The sequence below is a fragment of the Lepus europaeus genome, chromosome 7 (assembly GCF_033115175.1).
Source record: "Lepus europaeus isolate LE1 chromosome 7, mLepTim1.pri, whole genome shotgun sequence".
NCBI lineage: Eukaryota > Metazoa > Chordata > Mammalia > Lagomorpha > Leporidae > Lepus > Lepus europaeus.
Genome location: NC_084833.1, coordinates 90,452,631 through 90,474,884, shown reverse-complemented (window position 1 = coordinate 90,474,884; position 22,254 = coordinate 90,452,631). Strand labels below are relative to the sequence as shown.

At 38.6% G+C, this 22,254-nt stretch overlaps 1 protein-coding gene across 1 annotated transcript in view; it reads right to left on the bottom strand.

Annotated features, from left to right (window-relative positions):
• CEP126 (centrosomal protein 126) overlaps positions 1-22,254 on the bottom strand; it is a 113,699-nt gene that overhangs the window by 68,622 nt on the left and 22,823 nt on the right. Inside the window, exons 3-5 of the mRNA XM_062198319.1 lie at positions 16,348-16,493; positions 13,393-13,504; positions 2,409-2,607 (exon numbers count right to left, since the gene is read on the bottom strand). Of these exons, the coding sequence (XP_062054303.1) occupies positions 2,409-2,607; positions 13,393-13,504; positions 16,348-16,493 (457 nt within the window). The remainder of the gene's footprint in view (positions 1-2,408; positions 2,608-13,392; positions 13,505-16,347; positions 16,494-22,254) is intronic.

Below are 22,254 nucleotides of genomic sequence, written 5' to 3'. Positions count from 1 at the left end.
TCTTTGAGACTAAATCTATAAGACAAAGAGATCTGGGTTAGAAGGTTCTTCTAGAATAACTATGTTTCAAGAATTTTATAACCATTAACCATTGAAAAATGCTCACCTTCATTTATACATTATGTATTTCATCTTATTTTTGCTTCCCTGTGTGTAGTATATTATTCTTTCCTTTGGCTTAATTAGATTTTGATTTGCCTTTGTGTAGTGTGTGTGTGTGTGTGTGTGTCTACAATGATACTTACTGTTGGAGTTGGTTGAATTTCTTGGATCTGGATTTATAAGCATCAAATTTGAAACATTTTCAGTCATGGTTTCTTTAAATATTTTCTCTCGCTCTTTGTGGGATTTTAATTAAATGTGTTAAATATTTAATATTGTCTTATAGGTCACTGACACTCAAGTTTTTTCCAGTATTTTCTTTTCCCATTGTTTCAGTTTGGATAATTTCTATTGTTATGTGTTCAAATCCACTGTTCTTTTATTCTGAAATGACTTCATCGTTAGGTCTATCCAGTAAACTTCTCATTTCAGATATTAAGATTTTAGTTCCAGATTATCTATTTGGTTATTTTAAAAATTTCTTTTTTCTTTCTTTTTTTTTTTTTTTTGACAGGCAGAGTGGATAGTGTGAGAGAGACAGAGACAGAGAGAAAGGTCTTCCTTTTTGCCGTTGGTTCACCTTCCAATGGCCGCCGCGGCCGCGCATCTCACTGATCCAAAGCCAGGAGCCAGGTGCTTCTCCTGGTCTCCCATGGGGTGCAGGGCCCAAGCACTTGGGCCATCCTCCACTGCCTTCCCGGGCCATAGCAGAGAGCTGGACTGGAAGAGGGGCGACTGGGACAGAATCTGGCGCCCCGACCAGGACTAGAACCTTGTGTGCCGGCGCCGCAAGGCAGAGGATTAGCCTGTTAAGCTACGGCACCGGCCAAAAATATCTTTCTTCATTATGTTCAAATCTACTTTAATTCCTTGACAATATTGTCAAAATGATTTTAAATCCCTTGGCTATTATTTCCATCATCTCCGCCATTTTGAGTCTGATTTTGTTGCAAATTTTCTCCGTGTTATGGTTCATATTATCTGGTCCATCATATGTCTGATAACCTTTGATTCAGTGTTGACACTGTGAGCATTATACTGCTGTATGTTTAGATTTCATAGTCTTAACAGAATGTTAAGTTTTTTATTGACAGGCAGCTAGGTTATTTGTGGATTTTTTTTTTTCAGTGTTGTCTAAAGAGCATATCTTCATAGAAAGCCTAGGAACCCAGAAGGCATATTAATTGTTTCAGTTTTTCAAACTCATCAATGGTACTGCTTATGGTTGAATGTCTAACAACAGATGTTTCATATATTATATTCAGATCTAAAGTTGGTTATGGCAGGAAGGCATATCATCAAAGCCAGCAGAAACCTTCTGTTTGCTTTCTTCACCTTGCCACCATTGATTTCTTGTTAGATGAGTCAGGCCAGGATTATAAATTGAATATTGATAGTGGCCAATTAAGAATTTCATATATCATCCATGAGAAATAAAGAGTATGAATCTGTAGAAAAATCAGCTGAAATCTATATTTGTGGAAAAAGTAACAAAGTAAATATTCTACTAGCATAGACTAGAAATATGACTTCCAGTTAATTTTGCCATATTTCCATATGGACCTATTATCCATATATATTATAATTTTTGGGTTGCTTTATGATTATTATTATTATTATCATTTTTAAAGATTTATTTATATATTTGAAAGGTGAAGAGACAGAGAGGTAGAGGCAGAGGCTGAGAGAAAGAGAGAGGTCTTCCAAGCACTGGTTCACTCCTCAAATGGTCACAACGGCCAGGGCTGGGGCAGAATGAAGCCAGGAGCCAGGAGCTTCATCTAGGTGTCACACTTGGGTGCAGGGACCCAAGCACTTGGGCCATTTTCCATTATTTTTCCAGGCGCATTAGCAGGGAGCTGGATTGGAAGTGGAGCAGCCAAGACTCCATCTGGTACCAATATGGGATGCTGGCACTGCAGGCGGTGGCTTAACCAGATACACCACAGTGCTGACCCCCAGGTTGCTTTTTTAAAATATAGTTTTTAACAATGGTATTTATATTACATTGTACTTACAAACAGCTTTAACATCTGTCAAAAAACAATATTCACAAAGTATGTTTCTGAAATAGGAGACACATGAAGTATAGGAAAAAACAATAGAAGAAGCAAGATAAAAGATAAAGAAAAAGCCAAAAATATTTCTCCAGTGTTTGTAATGAACTTGTACTGATTCACCTAAAATTTATTTCATTACCTACCTTTGGCTAATGACATATATTTCTTTAGTGGAAAATATGGCAAAAGTGGGGCAGAGTTATTATTAGAAATTAAAATATTAATAACAAATATATAGTTCCATACTTGCAAACTGCTTAAGTGCTGATCTTTTAGGAGTTTTTCAGTTTCCTCTAGTTTAAGCTGGAATACATTTTTCTTAGAAACTAAGTTTGTCTTGCTGTTTTCCTTCATTTCTTTATTATCATCATTTTTGGATAAGAGATGTTTCTGATACTTGTGGTCATTTTTTGACAAAGCTGAAGGCAAGGCAGAATCTATAGCTCTGTAAACCAGACACACACACAAAAAAATTCAGTATATTTAAATAAAATTAGCTTCTTTCTATAAATATTAATAATATATTTGTATAATATGTAAATTATCCAGATAATCACATATAAGGATATTGGAGAAATACAGACATATTAGAATGGAAATTTAAGGAAAGCAATAAAAAATAATTATTCTGATTATATAGCACCAATAAAGAACTCCATGTTCATGTTGGAACAGCCCAAAATTAATGGCTTTGATTATTAAATCTTGTTACTCTATCATTTGGGATGGGGTAGAAGTAATTTCTACAGATGTCCCAGTCCTCTGTACTTTAAGAGCTTTCACATATGAATAATATGCTACATTACTGTTTAATTTGATGTCATGTCAGTTAGGGATTCCTAACATGAATACACAACCTGAATAGAGTTGCTTGAAGGTTCAAGCAGATAGAAAATATGAAAACTGGTGGTCAGAGTACGCAGGAATTTCCTCTTTACTTAATTGTGTTTAAGAGAAGAGGTTACACATTTGTTTTCAGTTGATTTAGTAATATAATAACAAAAAGAGGGGAACATATAACATAGCATCCACTTTTAGTGTGCTAAAGTGCTATTACAAATTATCACTGCATGACATCACCTTTTAGAATTTTCTATCTTCTAGAAACTTATAGCACATATTCAGCATACAAACAGTGTGGAAAAAAACAGAAAAACAATGCATTAAGGATGATTTTTTTGTGGGAGTTTAGGGAACGGGGATAAGGACATCATGCAGCTAGCTGACTGCCTGTTGCAGAAGGGTTGGTAGTATAAATCCCAGGGGCATTGAGTCCCAATTCAGCTGAATTATTTCCAATTCAATAATGACAAAAATGTTTTAGAAGGAGACACAGAGCCACATGTGACATATACCTATCTCCAACACCCATATATATTTTTATATGGACAGACTGAAATAGTCAAGGTTAATGATTATTAGATTCCTAAATGTCCCTTTGTCCTCACAGGGAAATAAGGGAGAGCAAGAAGATATTTAATACAAGTTCCTGAACATTAAGAGTATGTGTTTGTCTCTTCCTTTTACAGTTTGCTACTCTTAAATAATTCTTTCCCTCCAGTCACCCTTCCCCCCAAAATATAGCTATATCTACAAAATATCTAATAAACTCAATGTATTTACCTTTAAAGTTGTCGTCTCTCAACTTTTTCTTCTCTATTCCTTTCTTCTCTACTCCACTTTCTTCTCTTCTCTTCTCTACTTTCTTCCCCCAATTAGGAGGATTGAAGGGATGGATAGGAATAAAAGGAGATGGGGAGGTAGAAATAAAAGGAGAGTGAAGCATGGGAGGAAATGAAGAAGAAACAGGAGAAATTGGAGAGGGAAAAGCTAAATAATTTGGAGGCAAACATGGAGAGGGAGATGAACACAAAGGAGAGGGTAAAAGAGGAACAGATGAATGAGGTAAAGATGGAGAAGTAGGATAGGAAGCTGAAGGAGAGGAAAGCGTGGATGAGGAAGAAAGCAGTACAGAGGGTGAAGATGATGTAGTAGAGGAAGACAAAGAAGAGGCTGGAGAATGACAGGGAGGTGGATGGGAGATAACAGAGGAAGGTAGAGGCTCCACATAGGTCTGGGGCTGATTTGATAATGTTGTGATTTGTCGAAGAGACTGCAGGACTGACGGAAAAGGATTCAATCTAGCAGGATGTTCAGGCAACGAAGTGACGTAAGAAAGAGTGGGGGCTGGTGGGTGAAGGGGGTGACTAGATAAACAAGAAGGCTTCAAAACAGGGAGAGATTCCAAAGGGGTTGGGGAAATCAATTGAGTAGGAAGGGAACGACGAATAAGGGCAGGTGTTAGAGTAGCTGGGGTAGAACCATGTGCTGGAAGGAAATGCTTGGGTCTGAAAGTTTTGTAAAATAACTTGTTCTGTGAGTCAGGATCAGGAATGGTTGGAGAACTTCGTGGTGGGTGGGGTAGACAGTCTGGTGGGCCAGGTGGGCCAGAAGGAACACGGGGTGGTAGAGGAGGGAAACTGCTAGAAAAGCTAGAAGTAACTGGAGGGCGGGGAAGATACTTGATGTGGTGAGATGGGAATGGGGCTGATGTGAAGGACTTTGGAAAAGTAGAGGGGGTAGATGCATGAACAGGCAAGATATGAGGCTGGCGGGTGGGAGAAACTGTGTGATAGCTAGGAAGAATTTGAGAATGATGAGAGGGCAATGGGACTCGTGAAGAAGACAGCTGATTAGGTAAATAGGGATCAGTTGTGGAGACAGCTGGACAAGCAGGAATGGATCTGCACAGATGGAAAAGCATTTGGATAGGCAGGCAGAAAGAACCTTATTAAGATGGATTTTTGGTTCTTTAGGATGTCTCTCATGTCATTCATGTTATTTTGATTCATGTTATTTTTTTGTCCTTAGTGTCCATGGATGATTTTCCTTTTATCAACCAGGGACTCTCACATGGACTGAGAAATGTGCATAGCTCTACTCAGGTTCCCCTTTCCTAATTCCTTGCTGTTGGAGAATTTTCACTTCTCAGAAGTCTATTAGCCATAAAGCTGGATGAATATAGGCTAGAAAAACATAGTTAATAGCACAGCTGCAACAGGCAAATTGAGGTCAAACGAGAACTGCTCAGCTTTGGCCAGACTTCTCAGGGCAGCATGTGGTTCAAGATCAACTGTCTCACCCAAAATACATGGGTATTGGAGATAGATATCTAATAATATCAAATTATTAAAGTTTAATTATTTAATGCAGGAGAGAATATACACACATTTACTCTATACCTACCAGAAGGGTCAAATAAATTAGCTTTGTGATGAGAATCTGGTTGTGATGGAAGACTGATTACTTATTATGTCTTTTAGATCCTTATTGACATTCTTATATCTCATTATTACCTAAAGTAGCTTTTATGTCTCTGATTCGTCTTGCTTAAACTTTAGAAGTCCTGTACTTTTTCATACTATTTTTCCTCTTTTGGATGATCACATTGCCAACATTCTCAAATCATTTTTATCTACCATTAATATTTTCTACATTAGAACAATCTTTCATGAGTACTGCTTCTTTGGAAATTGTTTCTTGATATTCCTTAACATATTACATTTATATTCCACTGAAAATGTGTCTTTAATGTGATAATAGTTGATTGATAATATATTTTGCAATAAGTGTAAGCATTTCCATTAACCAACACATCATCTTTGATATTCTAATATGTCTTATTTATATAGCATTGTATAATTTACACAGCACTTTCATATACATTATTCAAATCTGTCAGTTATCTGTGGAGAGAATTCTCTGGTGCTCTCTCCATACATTGTATACATCTGTTTTCCAAATACATAACAAGTATGTGATACGCATACACACACACACACACATATCTGGATATCGATCTCATGAGAAGTTCATAGCCACAATAATATAAAAACTAACTGGGGGGCATAGCCGGTAAAGCCACCACCTGCAGTGCCAACATCCCATATGGGTGCCAGTTCAAGTCCTGGCTGCTCCACTTCCTATCCAGCTCTCTGCTATGGCTTGGGAAAGTAGAAGAAGAAGGCTCAAGTCCTTGGGTCCCTGCACCCATGTGGGAGACCTGAGGGGAGGCTCCTGACTCCTGGCTCTGGATCAGTGCAACTCCAGCTGTTGAGGCCAACTGGGGAGTGAGCCAGTAGATGGAAGACCTCTCTCTCTCTCTCTCTCTCTCTGCCTTTCCTTTCTCTCTGTAACTCTGACTTTCCAATAAGTAAATAAATCTTTAAAAAACCCTGAGTATTTTAATGCAGAATGAAAATCATTTCTCATAATACAAAGATGACATGCTATTTATAGATTTTCTGTAATGCTAATTATATGCTCATTTTCTTTAGGGAAGTAAAAATTGGTTTGACAGTTTAACTTTTCTAAAACTTTAAGCAACTAGACATTAGAATAAGAAATATGCCCATGCTTTCATTTATTATACTAAAGTTTTAACTATCTGACCCATACAAAGGATAGTAACAAGAACAAGAAATCTAAAGATGAAGAAGCCTGTATTTAGAAGGCATATTACTTCCATATTAAAAGGTTTAAGGCTTTTTGTAGAAGGCTAAATTTCCCTTGAACCTCATGACCCATTTCCCCAACTGTCATCCTTTCTTCAGACAAGCTTTTCCATTGAGTATCCTCACACTACACTGCTTTCACTTTCTTCAATTTCCATTTGTTTTTTTAACCCACTGCTGTCTGGATTTCATCTCTACTACTTCCATGCACTGCTTTGTGATTAACTGACTTAGTTACGGAAAATAGTCTTGACTACTCTTTCCTGACTTTAATTCCCTTGGTTTCCATATCATCATGTTCATCTAGTTATTTTCCTACTTCCCTGGGTTATTCCCTTGCAGGTTCTTGCTTGAGCTCTCCTTTCTTTGACTATCTTTTCCCTATCAGAATTGTTGAGAGTTATGCTATCTTCTTCTTTTCTTTTTAAAAGAGATTAATTACTTGAGAGGCAGAGTTACAGAGAAAGGAAGAGGCAGAGGGGGGGGGGAGGGAGGGAGGGAGAGAAGGAGAAGGAGAAGGAGAAGGAGAAGGAGAAGGAGGAGAAGGAGAAGGAGAAGGAGAAGGAGAAGGAGAAGGAGAAGGAGAAGGAGAAGGAGAAGGAGAAGGAGAAGGAGAAGGAGAAGGAGAAGAAGAGAGGGAGAGAGGTCTTCCATCCTCTGGTTCACTCCCAAAATGACTGCAATGGCTTTAGTGGGCTGATCTGAAGCCAGGAACCAGGAGCTTCTTCTGGGTCTCCCATGTGAGTGCAGGAGCCCAAGCACTTGGGCCATCTACCACTGCCCTCCCAGGCCATCAGCAGGGAGCTGGATTGGGTGTGGTGCAGTTGGGACTCAAACCGTCACCATAAGGGATGCAGGTGCCCAGGCAGATGCTTAACTTATATGCCACAGTGCCAGCCCATCTTATTCTTTTCTTACTCTACTAACAGTCTCTGTGTAATCTTGTCTATACTATCTGTGTGAATTTATCTATATCTGCGAGTGAGTAAAGTGTTAATGAAATCTGTTTTTCTTAAAGGACAAATTTAACTTTCTATGTCTGTTCCCTTGGATTATTAGTAGGATTTGGCCCACCTATTGTGATCTCATATTCTAACAAGTGAGCTGTCACTTGTTGGGGTAGGTTGGGAGGACTGATAGGGACATAGAAGAGACTAGCACCTCAACTGCTTTTTGGCTTGCCATGAAGTTTTCTCCAAGGAAAGGATGCTACATTTTTGGCATGCATTGTTTTCTGTCTTTCTCTAATGGAAGACCAATGTGGGCTACTGTAGTTATGGAGTTTGATCATTTAGCTGAACCCAAGGCCATCACTGGTACATACAGAGCTATGGCTCTAATTTCACTGATTTATTGATGATTGTCATACCTATATTCATAGTCCAGATCTCTTGCCATGAAAAACTAGTTCCTGAACATCTCATAAGTGTCTCAAATTCAAACTTTATCATTCTCTGTCCAAATATTCCCTTCTCATAGTCACTAAAACATTTAAAAAACACTGTAGTAAGAGCATTTAACATGTAATCTTCTCTCAACTTCACTGTCCTTATTTTGATAAATGGTTTCATCACCCTGTCCACTAATCAAACCTATTCTCTGGAGATGTCCTTAACTCCTTCCAATCACCTTATTGGTCTTAAACAGTTAATAATGCTGACTCTCTCTCCTACATAGCTGTTAGGAAATCATCATTTCTGCTGAAGTACCATTTTCCATGATTTTTCTACCTATAGTTTTATTCTGTTATATTCCATTCTGGCATTTTTTCTAAAATATTACCATTGCATACCTTTTTCAGATATTTTAATAATTGTGTTTAGGACAAATACCTTATAAAGGTTCCCCATGATTTAATTCATGGCTTTCTTTCCAACTTGCCACAATTCTCTTCTCACTGGAAACACTAGCCAAAGTAAACTATTTGCAGCTCCCTTAACACAACATGCCCTTTTATACTTCTGTGACTTTTGATATGCTTTTCCTTATATCTGAAGATTCCTCTCAAATTTTTTTTCTCTGATGAATAATCCCCCTTAGCTATGTAACTTGAGGTTACATTTATACTCTGAGAAATGTTCATTTATGTCTGTGGTGTTTCTCCATTCAAAGTATTATTAAATAATTCCAACACATGTAGTACTCACAAAATAATAGAGGGAACAGCAGCATGTATAAGATTTCCACTGTTCTCTAGAATATTACAGTCTGCTTAATGAGATATAAGTACACATAAACATTAAGCAGCAATATACACAAACATAACTTTCAGATTTATTTCTATAGCCTTGACTTCTCACTTCATCTTTGGTCAAATTGTTTTTACACATTTCTACATGGGTATTTATCTTCTCAATTCAAAAGGCTTAAATGAAATTATTAGTATCACCAAAAAAAAATTTTTTTTTGGACAGGCAGAGTGGACAGTGAGAGAGAGACAGAGAGAAAGGTCTTCCTTTTTTCCATTGGTTCATCCCCCAATGGCCGCTGCAGCTGGCGCACCGCGCTGATCCGAAGCCAGGAGCCAGGTGCTTCCTCCTGATCTCCCATGCGGGTTCAGGGCCCAAGCACTTAGGCCATCCTCCACTGCCTTCCCAGGCCACAGCAGAGAGCTGGACTGGAAGAGGAGCAACCAGGACAGAATCCGGCGCCCCGACGGGGACTAGAATCCGAGGTGCTGGCACTGCAGGTGGAGGATTAGCCTATTGAGCTGTGGCACTGGCACCAAATTTTTCTAATCAAGCTTCAAAATGTCAGCTTCTTCTGATTTTTTGTTTCCATTTTTCTCTTTTTCCATCATAAAGCAAACTCATAATCTATTCTTTCCATGAAACAGCTTTTCCTTGTATTTGTAATTCCTTCTTTACTACCACATTTTTAACATAAGTCCTTTAGAAATTACGGACATTTCCTGATTTTGCTGCCACTATTGTCTGTACACTCCAATTATTATACTTCTATTTGACCAACATCCTTAAATTCTTTTTTTCTTTTAAAAAAGATTTATTTATTTATTTCAAAGGCAGAATTACAGAGAGAGAAGGAGAGACACACATAGATAGACCGATCTTCCATTTGCTGGTTTACTCCTCAAATGGCTACAACAGCCAGGGCTGGGCCAGGTGGAAGCCTTGGAGCCTGGTACTCCATCCAGATCTCCCATGAGGGTGCATGGCTTCTGGGCCACAATGCTGGCTTATTTCTTTATGTCACTTCTTTGCATTGTAAAAATGCATTATTTTCATTCTTTCTTCTTTATCATGCTTTTCTTCTAACCACTCACAACTTTTAAATTCTTTATCAGCTCTGTCCTTTCTTTATTATACAAAATAGCACTATCCTAGTTTAGTAGTAATGATCTTTCCCTTGGTTATCCCAATCTCTTTTCATTTTGTCTCCATAATCCCTATATACTCCATTCTCCAACATTCATACTTTAATTTTCCTAAATTATAAATAGGATGATTATCACTTCTGCTTAAAAATTTGCATTGTTTTCCCTCGAATTATAGGATAAAGTTCAAAGTTTCTAAATAGATATACAAATATTTAACATCTGATCTCAATCTACAGATTAAGATAATCTCCTATCCAAAGAGCAATACATTCTATACTCCTTCCAACTCTGAAAAATGTGCATTTCCTTAGGGGGTCTGTGCTTTTCACAATGCTGCAATGCTTTACATATCCAAACCCAACTGCTGTTTCTTTATTAGATCATTTTTACTCATCCTTTAAGATTATTTTCTAACTTCAATTTTATACTTCTTTATCACTTTTCTAATTTTTGTAGCAGCTCTGATTGCACAAGATTATATGTGTATTTCCATATAACTGCCTTTACACAGAATTATAATATAACTGGATGAGATCTCATTTTGTAACTCATACTAATCAATGGCCAGCACAAAATAGGTACGTAAGTCATTTCAGGTTTTTATTCTTTTCTGCCTTTCTAGACTGTGATTCTTTTGCTTATCACATAGACACTCATATTAAAACATAATAAGATATCTCATCTTAAATGTAAAGGCCCTCTCCTCTGGCTATTGTCCCATAATTCTTTTATTTTCACAGCCAAGCCATATTTCTTATATTTCTTTCTTACCATTTCTTTACAACTCATTGTAATCTATTTAGTGTACCTAAGAGTTTACTAAAATTGCTCTGACAGAAACTGCTAGTGACTTTTTTGTTGTGGGTATAGTGGACACATTGCTTCGTTGCTAAACATTCTTTTTCCTCTTCCAGGTTCACTTTCCACACTTCTCCACTTGGCTCTGTGCTCCAGGGGCTGAATGATTCCTGCCTCTGATTTATGGCTGGGTTTGTCCAATGGAAGGCACTTGTAGGAGATGGGAGAGTGACAGAACAAAGAGGCTTTTGATATTTATTTCTCTGGTTTCCTCCCAGGTGTGTTTCATTTAGCAGTGGCTATGTTCATTGACATAGGACCACAGGTCCTGTACAGAACCCTTGTCCACAGCTACAGCTCCTTTTAGTTTACCTCTTTTTGGTAACACTGACTTTGTTGTCAGTTCCGTGGAAGCGCCACCATCCTTTGCTGGCCTCCTATTAACCTCCCAGTCACCCATTTAAATGTTCTGCTTGTTTCCTGCCAGGATTCTGATATAACTTTTTATGCTACTGATTCCTTAGAAGCCATTTATCTTTGTAAACTTTTTTTTCTATGAAATTCTATCCTTCCTTAGTTTCCATTATACTACCCTCTTCTATAATTTTCATGATTCTATCTCCATAGTTTCCATGACACCACCCTCTTCTTATCCTTCATCAGCCATCCTAGTTGTTTCTATTCACATACTTCTCTTTCTTCTATTTTCTTAAATACTGCTATTCTCCAGTGTTAATCACAGCACATATTCTCTATGGTTGACCATATCTATTATCTTACCTTTAAACACCTTTAGTTCAAACCTTTCCCTTATGACCATATAATTTTTACATTTATTGAATTAGCCTCTTTTCAATTCATTATCTATAACTGGCCATAATGTATTCAAACATATAAAAAGAAAATTTGATTTTACCCAACTGCTTAAAATTCTTATTAATGCCTTTTAAATTCTTAGGATAAAGTTTATATTCCTTAGCATAGAGATGTATTTAATTTCTCCAACTTCATATCTACCAAGTTTTTAGTATTTTACATTTTATGATTCAGTCTCTTACTCCTAGAATACATCATACCTTTGATAACCGTTGCCCTTTGCACATGTTCACTGTAATATAATCTACCCATTTGTTCCATAATTAACTCCTAATTTCTTCAAAGCTTTGCTGAAGAGTTCTCTATTGCATGAGATCATTCCTAAATTCTAATGAAGACTGAAAGTCCCGATCAAGAGAACTACTGACAACAGTTATTCTAAAATGGAATAATATCATGGACAGGATACCACATGACCTAACTATCCCACTTTGGGGTGGGATATATATCCAAAGGAAGTAAATTCAGCATATGAAAGACATATCTGCATTCCCATGTGTATTATAACTCACTTCACAATAGTAAAGATATGAAATTAACTTAGATGTCCATCAACTGATGATTGTAGAAAGAAAATGTATATATACATGATGGAATACTACTCAGCCATAAGAAAGAATGGAATCCTAACATTTGCAACAAAACGGATTGAACTTGAGATCATTATGCTAAGTGAAGTAAGCCACACACAGAATGACAAATTCCATGCTTTCTCTGGAAGTTTATTTAGGAGGGTATAAAAATGTGTGGCAGCCATATTATTTGGTATGTAGATAGTTATAATGCTGTCTCTACTGACTTGCACCCTCTACATAATAACACACTTTTCTTTCCTCACTTTATGAAACTTGTCATGAATCCTACATTATATATTAATATGTCTGCATTCAAGCAAGATAGTGCGTATCTGCATGCATATAATATTTACATTAAAATGAATATAATGAAATATTAAAATGTTAAATCTAAAAAAATTTAAAATAAGATATTAACATTATTTGTCTCTAACTGTAGATATCTTTAAGCAAATTTTAAATATTATTATCATGGACTTCATACTATTCTATACTTTCTGAGGCATTCTATAATTTCTGCCTTAGATTATACATCAGGGATTATATTTTACAGTAACACACTTCTCTATATCCCCTTATAACATTTGATCTAGTTCTACGTTATAGTAACATTAACAAATACTCAGAATAACTAAATGGAAAGTACAGGGTGCCAGAGGGTTCCTGCCGATTGGTTGGCCTATCATATTGCTTCTAGATAATTCATTTATGCAACCCTGAAAAGGAGTCAGGAGACACTGTAGGATTTTTGAGACATCCAGAAAAGATTTATGAGCAAAAATTCATTTCTACCTTTTTACCTAAGTTTATATCACTGCAACACAATTTTCTCTTCTCAGTAAAGATGAGTAATAGTCAATATTAATACTTTCAAATAGTTTTGATGATAGTCTACAGAACAAAATTACTCAACATTAGGCAGCATTCATATTATGAAAGACTTCAAGACAACATTTGAATTCTGACAACTCTTGGTGCAATTTATACTCTAATCTATTTGAATTTAATTTGTGAAAACAAAATACGTTCTAAAATAGAGGACAGGAATACTGATAATAAAGGCATATAAACATGGGAACTACAGAGCTATATAATTATTATATATTAATAGTTATACATAAATTACTTACTTCCAGCTTATGGTTGTCCTGTGAGAAAACGGAAGGTTTAGTTCTGATTTTAAGTTTGATTCCTGAATTTGTTTCAGAGCCTCTTCTAAAGGAGGAACTGGTTTTTGAAAAACTAAGGGGATAATAAAGAAAGATCAAATAGAACAAGATCACTTTATCTTCAATGACATCTCTGAATATAATTTAATTGGTCAATGACACAACATTTCTCTAAAACTTTTATGAAAAGAAAATATTTTTTTTTGACAGGCAGAGTTAGACAGTGAGAGAGAGACAGAGAGAAAGGTCTTCATTCCATTGGTTCACACTCTGCACCCCCCCAAAATGGCTACTGTAGCCGGTGCACTGTGCCGATCTGAGGCCAGGAACCAGGTGCTTCCTCCTGGTCTCCCATGTGGGTGCAGGGCCCAAGCACTTAGGCCATCCTCCACTGCCTTCCCAGGCCACAGCAGAGAGCTGGACTGGAAGAGGAGCAACTGGGACAGAGTCCGGCGCCCCAACCGGGACTAGAACCTGGGGTGCCGGTGCCACACGCAGAGGATTAGCCTAGTGAGCCATGGCACTGGCCGGAAAGAAAATATTTTGAGAATAGTTTAAATATTTTTATGTTGACATCCAATTCCCAAAGGAAAACTGTTTCTCAAAATTTTCATTATCGGGGCCATTGCTGTGGCTTAGTGGTTAAAGTCACCGCTCGCAGTGCCAGCATCCCATATGGCGCCAGTTTGAGTCCTGGCTGCTCAACTTCCGAGCCAGCTTTCTGCTATGACCTGGGAAGGCAGTGGAGGATGGCCCAAGTCCTTAGGCCCCTGCACCCATGTGGGAGACCCAAGGACAGCTCCTGGCTCCTGGCTTCAGATCAGCACAACTCTGGCTGTTGCAGCCATTTGGTGAGTGAACTACCGGATGGAAGACCTCTCTTTCTCTCTCTTCTCCACTCCTTCTCTGTGTAATTCTGACTTTCAAATAAATAAATAAATCTTTAAAAAATGTTCATTATCAACTTTAAGAATATTTATCTGGAAAAAAGAAACTTTCAAGAAATGCCTAGGTTTTCTATTCTGGCATAAAAACTCCTCTGTATTTGATTTTGTAGTTTCTTAAATTTATGACCAAATTTATAAATAACCCTATAAAGAAAAGGAAGAATATAAAAATATCAAGTATTAAGCACTTATTATTGTAAATCTTTAAAATTTTATTGATTTGACATGTAGGGAGTAAGAGCTTGACACAGAGGGAATAAGTTCTCAGGGGCCGATGCTGTGGCTCACTTGATCAATACTCTGCCTGCGGCGCCGGCATCCCATATGGGCACCGGGTTCTAGTCCCGGTTGCTCCTCTTCCAGTCCAGCTCTCTGCTGTGGCCCGGGAAGGCAGTGGAGGATGGCCCAAGTGCTTGGGCTCCTGCACCCGCATGGGAGACCAGGAGGAAGCACCTGGCACCTGGCTCTTGACCAGTGCAGCGTCAGCCATAGCAACCATTTAGGGGGTGAACCAACGGAAGGAAGACATTTCCCTCTGCTCTTCCTCTCACTGTCTGTAACTCTACCTGTCAAAATATATATAAAGAGAGAGAGAGAGAGAGAGAGAGAGAGAGAGAATAAGTTCTCTTTTGCTGGTTCTCTCTCCAAATGCCTGTAATAGTTGGGACTAGGCTGGCCTGAAACCAGGAGCTGGGAACTCAATCTACATCCCCCATGTGGGAGGCAGAAACCCAATTACTTGAACTGTTATGGCTGACACCCAGAGTCTGCATTATCAGAAAGCTGAAACAGAAGCCTGAGCAGGGACTGAATACAGATACTCCAATGTAGAATGTGGATATCCTAAGTGGTATCTTAACAGCCAGGACAAATGACCACATCACAAATCTTATTTTCAAGCACTTTACAAGTATTAGCTAAGTTAATCATCACTATTTTCTATGAGGTAGATGCTATTTTAATTTTACAACTGAAGAAATGATGGCAAAAGACAAAAGTAATTTGTTGAAGGTTATAGACTATTATAGATATACTGCTCTGTATAACCTCTATTCCAACTCTACATTCTATATGCATTTATATCCCCAAAGGCATTCTAATGTGTACTTTGGTATTCAAAATATCCCATTTCCACTATTTCTCCCTAAATATTTTCTTCACTTTCTTCTTCAAGTGGAAACATAGCTGTCTTTCAAGATTTCTTCTCCTGTAGGCTAGCAAGAAAAGTCATTGTTTTTCTCCGATCATATGCTATAAATAATGTAAGGTTCAGAGGTAGGTTAGGTGAGCTTCTATCTTTAACTCCACATGGATAAACTGTCTTTCCTATTTTCTCCATTATAATATTCACATGTCACAAGTGTTTTCATGTATTACAAAGTTTGTAATTTACTTTAAAATGTTTAGGAAAAAACAGGATATTAATAAGTTTGTTCAAACTTGAACTCTAGATAATCCATTTCCCTAATCAATTGTTGATTTTCTAATCTCCAATACAATTGAATGTAGATGTGATACCAAAGAACCAATCAAACATATTTAAATTTGTAACTGATTATAGGTCTTAGATTGTTAGGTTATATTACTCTGTAGATTTGTACTTTTACTCTCTCTAATATGATTTGCAACTAAACTGAGATTAAAAGGAATAAAATGCCAGAATGAATGTGACAATAATTTTTTAACTCAAATGTTAAATTCTATTTTTTATAACCCACTTACCTTACTAAATCAATTTTAATAGGACAAAACATTATAATCTGAGCTTCTAGGATTTTCTAACAGAGCCAATAAAATATTCACAAATTAAACTTAGTCAACTTGAAAGTCCTATTACTCAAAATACACATGGGTCATTTTTGGCTTGAATTTCCACTTGGTTTCTTAATTTAGCATTTTTATTGTCTACCCAAGTCAAGTGTGATTATAACTTTACTTTTTTTCCATATATTTCTGGAAATAACAGCACCTTCTCTTCTCCGTTGTGAAAGAGGAATATGGCCACGCTGAAATTTTTCAGTAACTTCTTCAAATTTCTGTTTTCTTTGTTGAAGTATTTGTTCTCTGATTTGATATTCTTTTTCTTCTTGTTCTTTTCGTTTTTCTTCAAAAGCCCTATATTGAAAACAATGTGGATAACAGAAATAGGTACTAAGTTAAAAAATCACAACACAGGAAATGATTTCAAAACAATGCACTTAAGGATAGGCTACAAACAGAAACAGAGAAAGATAGTCAGCAGCACAAAATAATGTGAAGGCAGAAAACCTCCAAGTAAAATAACAAAGGAGATCCAAAACAAACAATAGAGATATTTATGGAAAAATGGAAGGATAAACTCAAAATTTTTTTTAATATTTTATTTATTTATTTGAGAGGCAGCGTTACAGATAGTGAGAGGGAGAGATGGAGAAAAATGTCTTCCGTCTGCTGGTTAACTCCTTAAACAGCCACAATGGAGGAAGCTGAGCTGATCCAAAGCCAGAAGCCAGGAGTTTCTTCCAGATCTCCCAAATGGGTGCAGGGGCCCGCATGCTTGGGCCACCTTCCACTGATTTCCCAGGCCAAAGCAGAGAATTGAATTGGAAGAGGAGCAGCTGGGACTAGAACTGGTGCCCATTTGTGATGCCAATGCCACAGGTGGAGAATTAAGTGCCACAGTGCTAGCCCCAAGACCAAGTCATCACTTACCAATAAAAATCTCAAATGTAAATGTCCTAAATTCTCCAATTAAATGATACAGACTGGATGAATGGATTAAAAAACAAGACTCATTTATATGCATCCTACAAGAAACACACCTTACCAACAATGACACACAGATTAAGAGAGAAAGGATGAGAAAAGATATTCCATGTAATGAGAAATAAAATATAAGCAGGAGTAACCAGCTTAATATCAGACAAAATAGACTTTAAGATAAAAACTGTTACAAGAGACAAAGAAGGTCATTATGTAATGATTAAGGGATCAGTTCACCAGGAAGATGTGACTATGTAAATATATATGCTCCCAATGCTAGGGCACTGGTTATTTAAAATGAAAGCTAATTGATATAAAGGGAAACATATGCTCCAACACAATAATAAAGTTGGTGCTGTCAAAACACCACTTTCATCAATGGACAGATCAACTGAAAAAAATCAACAAAAAATCTAATCTACACTATGAAATTGAGCTTCCTGTGATCTTTTGCTGTGAGGTTTCCTTCCTTTACCTTCTTTCATATTGGTGACCATGTTTCTGTGTTTCTGTGTGTAACACATCTTTAAGCATCTTTTGCAGGGCAGGATGAGTGGCAACAAATTCTTTCAGTTTCTGTTTGCTATGAAAGGTCTTTATTTCACCTTCATTCACAAATGAGAGCTTTGCAGGATACAATATTCTGGGCTGGCAGTTTTTCTCTCTTAGTACCTGGGCTATGTCTTGCCATTCCCTTCTAGCTTGTAGGGTTTCTGATGAGAAGTCTGCTGTGAGTCTAATTGGAGATCCTCTAAGAGTAATCTGATGTTTCTCCCTTGCATCTTTTAGAATCTTTTCTTTATGTTTCACTGTGGTGAGTTTGATTATGATGTGTCGTGGTGAGGATCTCTTTTGGTCATGTTTATTAGGGGTTCTATAAGCTTCCTGTACTAGGATGTCTCTGTCCTTCTCCAAACCTGGGAAATTTTCTGCTAGTATCTCACAGAAAATGCCTTCTAATCCTTTCTCCCTCTCCATGCCTTCAGGAACTCCTAGAACCCGAATGTTGGGTTTTTTAATAGTATCCTGTAGATTCCCGACAATATTTTTTAGATTTCTAATTTCTTCTTCTTTTCTTTGGTTTGCCTGTTTCCTTTCCTGTTCTCTGTCTTCTAAGTCTGATATTCTCTCTTCTGCTTCGCCCATTCTGTTTTTAAGGCTCTCTAATGTGTTTGTCATTTGATCTATTGAATTCTTCATTTCATTATGATTTCTTGTCACTATCACAGTTTCTTGTTCTACTAGTTGTTTCATTTCATTTTGATTCCTCCTTAATATTTCATTTTCACGAGAGATTTTCTATCTTGTCCATGAAGGATTTCTGTAGTTCAAGAATTTGTTTTTGAGAACTTCTTAATGTTCTTATCAATTTTTTGAGATCTGCTTCTTGCATTTCTTCGATCTCATCATCTTCATAATCTTGAATTGGGGTGTCTTTTTCATTTAGGGGCGTCATAGTGTCTTCCTTGTTCTTGTTACCTCGGTTTTTGCGTTTGTTGTTTGGCATGTTGGAGATATTTGGTTTCTTCACTGTGGTGTTTTTTCTTGTTACACTATGGCTCTATATTAAGTGGACTGTCTGCTTTCAGTGGAGCCTTAGAGGCTTGAGATGAGTGTGGACTGAGAGCTGTGTTTGGTTCCTCAGGGTTGAGGGTGTGTCAAAGATGACACTCCCAGGTTAGGCGTGGTAAATCTCTCTTTCTTTCTTTTTTTGATTCAGAAGGGAAGTAATTCCGCACAGCTGAGCAGAATTGGAAGTAGTTAGCAGGCGAATGATATACCCACAGGAGCCAGAGATCGGAAGCTCTTTCCCAAGGACCACACAGGGAATCTCTGCTGCCCTCAGTGTGGGCTCAAATTCTCCTACAGTCTCCTACTGGGTTGCCAAGTTAGATCCTAATCTCCTGTTATTTCACCCCTCCCCCCAGAGTCAGGTTTTTCTGCTAGGCTCAGGGCTGGTGCAGACCTGAGGTCGCCCTGCTTATGACGTATGTCCAAAATGGCGCCTGCTCTGTCTTGCTTGCCTTTGAGGGGTGAGCGGAGAGAGAGAAACTTGTGTCCATACTGGTCACTTTTTTTTTTCCCTCTCTCTCTTCTAGTTAGCCTGGTGAACTTTTCCCCACGGAGTTTCAAGCCTCGTTCCCTCTAGTCTCCTCTTTCTGCTTGCCCGCTGGTGTCTCGGGCTATTGAGGCTTGGCTCACCTCGCGTTCCAGCACTGGTGTGTTGAGTCTGCCGCTGGTGTCCCGAACTTGGGCTCCCACGCTCTCCACGCAGGTCCACTTTGAATCACTAGTTCCGGAAGAGTTTCCTCTGCTGTTTCTTCCCCTACTCTTCCTTGACCTTGCAGTATCTCCACTTTTATTAAACTGTCTCTCCCCTGGACTAATAGTGTGCTCCCTTCCTATTCCGCCATCTTGCTGCTCTCCTCTTTTTTTTTTTTTTGACAGGCAGAGTGGATAGTGAGAGAGAGAGACAGAGAGAAAGGTCTTCCTTTGCCGTTGGTTCACCCTCCAGTGGCCACCATGGTCGGTGCACTGTGGCCGGCGCACCGTGCTGATCCGAAGGCAGGAGCCAGGTGTTTCTCCTGGTCTACCATAGGGTGCATGGCCCAAGCACTTGGGCCATTCTCCACTGCACTCCCGGGCCATAGCAGAGAGCTGGCCTGGAAGAGGGGCAACCAGGACAGAATCCGGTGCCCCGACTGGGACTAGAACCCGGTGTGCCGGTGCCGCAAGGAGGAGTATTAGCCAGTTGAGGCATGGTGCCGGCCAAGAAAGAACTTCTAAGATCAATCCTATTCACAATAGCTACACAAAATTTAAATACGTTGGAATAGAGAGGCGGGCAAGATGGTGGAATAGGAAGGGAGCACACTGATAGTCTGGGAAGAGACAGTTTAATAAAAGTGGAGATACTGCAGGTTCAAGGAAGAGTAGGGGAAGAAACAGCAGAGGAAACTCTTCCAGAACTAGTAATTTACAGTGGACCTGCGTGGAGAGCATGGGAGCCCGTGATTCGGGACACCAGGGGCGGAATCAACACACCAGCACTGGAATGTGAGGTGAGCTGAACCTCAATAGCCTGAGACACCAGCGGGCAAGCGGAAAGAGGAGACTACAGGGAATGAGGCTTGAAACCTTGTGGGGAAAAGTTCACCTGGCTAACTAGAATAGAAAGGAAAAAAAGAAAAGTGACCGATACGGACACGAGTTTCTCTCTCTCCGCTCACCTGTCAAAGGCAAGCAAGACAAAGAGCAGGCGCCATTTTGGACATACATCATAAGCGGGGTGACCTCAGTGAGGAGTGCACTGGCCCTCAGCCAAGCAGAAAAAGCTGACTCTGGGAGGGGGGGTGAAACAACAGGAGATTAGGACCTAGTGAATGTGTGATGCTAATGAACTGAGACTGTGAAAAAGAGCTGGTGGGGGAGAGAACTCACGGAATTCACGTCAGTACTCTGCAGAGACGCTACAATTTGGTAACCTTGGCAACCCAGTGGGAGACTGCAGGAGAATTTGAGCCCACACTGAGGGCAGCAGAGATTCCCTGTGTGGTCCTTGGGAAAGAGCTTCCGATCTCTGGCTCCTGTGGGTATATCATTCGCCTGCTAACTACTTCCAATTCTGCTCAGCTGTGCGGAATTACTTCCCTTCTGAATCAAAAAAAGAAAGAAAGAAAGAGAGAGAGAGATTTACCACACCTGACCTGGGAGTGTCACCTTTGGTACACCCTTAGCCCTGAGGAACCAAACAGAACTCTCAGGCCACACCCATTTCAAGCCTCTAAGGCTCCATCAAAAGCAGACAGTCCACTTAATACAGTCATAGTATAACATGAAAAACCACAGCGAGGGAAGGAGAATCCAAAGAATATCTCTACAAAGCCAAGCAACAAACACAAAACCCAAGAAAACAAGAATAAGGATGACATTATGACACCTCCAAATGAAGAAGACACCCCAAGCCAAGATTATGAAGATGATGAGATGGAAGAAATGCAAGATACGGATTTCAAAAAATTTATGATAAGAACAATTAGAAGTGTTCAAAAACAAATGCTTGAGCTACAGAATTCCTTACTGGACAGGATAGAAAATCTCCGTCGAGAAAATGAAATCTTAAGGAGAAATCAAAATGAAATGAAACAACTAGTAGAACAGGAAAGTGTGATAGTGAAGAGAAATCAAAATGAAATGAAGAACTCAATAGATCAAATAACAAACACATTAGAAAGCCTTAAAAACACAGTCAGTGAAACAGAAGAGAGAATATCGGACTTAGAAGACAGAGCACAGGAAAGTATATAGTGAAACCAAAGAAAAGAAGAGGAAATTAGAAATCGAAAGAATATTGTTGGGAATCTACAGGATACTATTAAAAAACCCAACATTCGGGTTCTAGGAGTTCCTGAAGGCATGGAGAGAAAGGGTTAGAAGGCCTTTTTAGTGAGATACTTGCAGAGAACTTCCTGGGTTTGGAGAAGGACAGAGACATCCTAGTACAGGAAGCTCATAGAACCCCTAATAAACATGACCAAAAGAGATCCTCACCACGACACGTTGTAATCAAACTCACCACAGTGAAACATAAAGATTCTAAAATGTGCAAGGGAGAAATGTCACATTACTCTTAGAGGATCTCCAATTAGACTCACAGCTGACTTCTCATCAGAAACACTACAAGCTAGAAGGGAATGGCGAGACATAGCCCAGGTACTAAGAGAGAAAAACTGCCAGCCCAGAATATTGTATCCTGCAAAGCTCTCATTTGTGAATGAAGGTGAAATAAAGACCTTTCATAGCAAACAGAAACTGAAAGAATTTGTCGCCACTTGTCCAGCCCTGCAAAAGATGCTTAAAGATGTGTTACACACAGAAACACGGCCATCAATATGAAAGAAGGTAAAGGAAGGAACTTCACAGCAAAAGATCACAGGAAGCTCAAAGTATATATTAGAAAATATCTTTGGCAAATGGCAGGGCAAAGTTACTACTTATCAATAGTCACATTGAATGTTAATGGCCTGAACTGTCCAGTTAAAAGACACAGATTGGCTGATTGGGTTAAGGAACAAAACCCATCTTTTTGCTGTTTACAAGAAACACATCTTTCCAACAAAGATGCATGCAGACT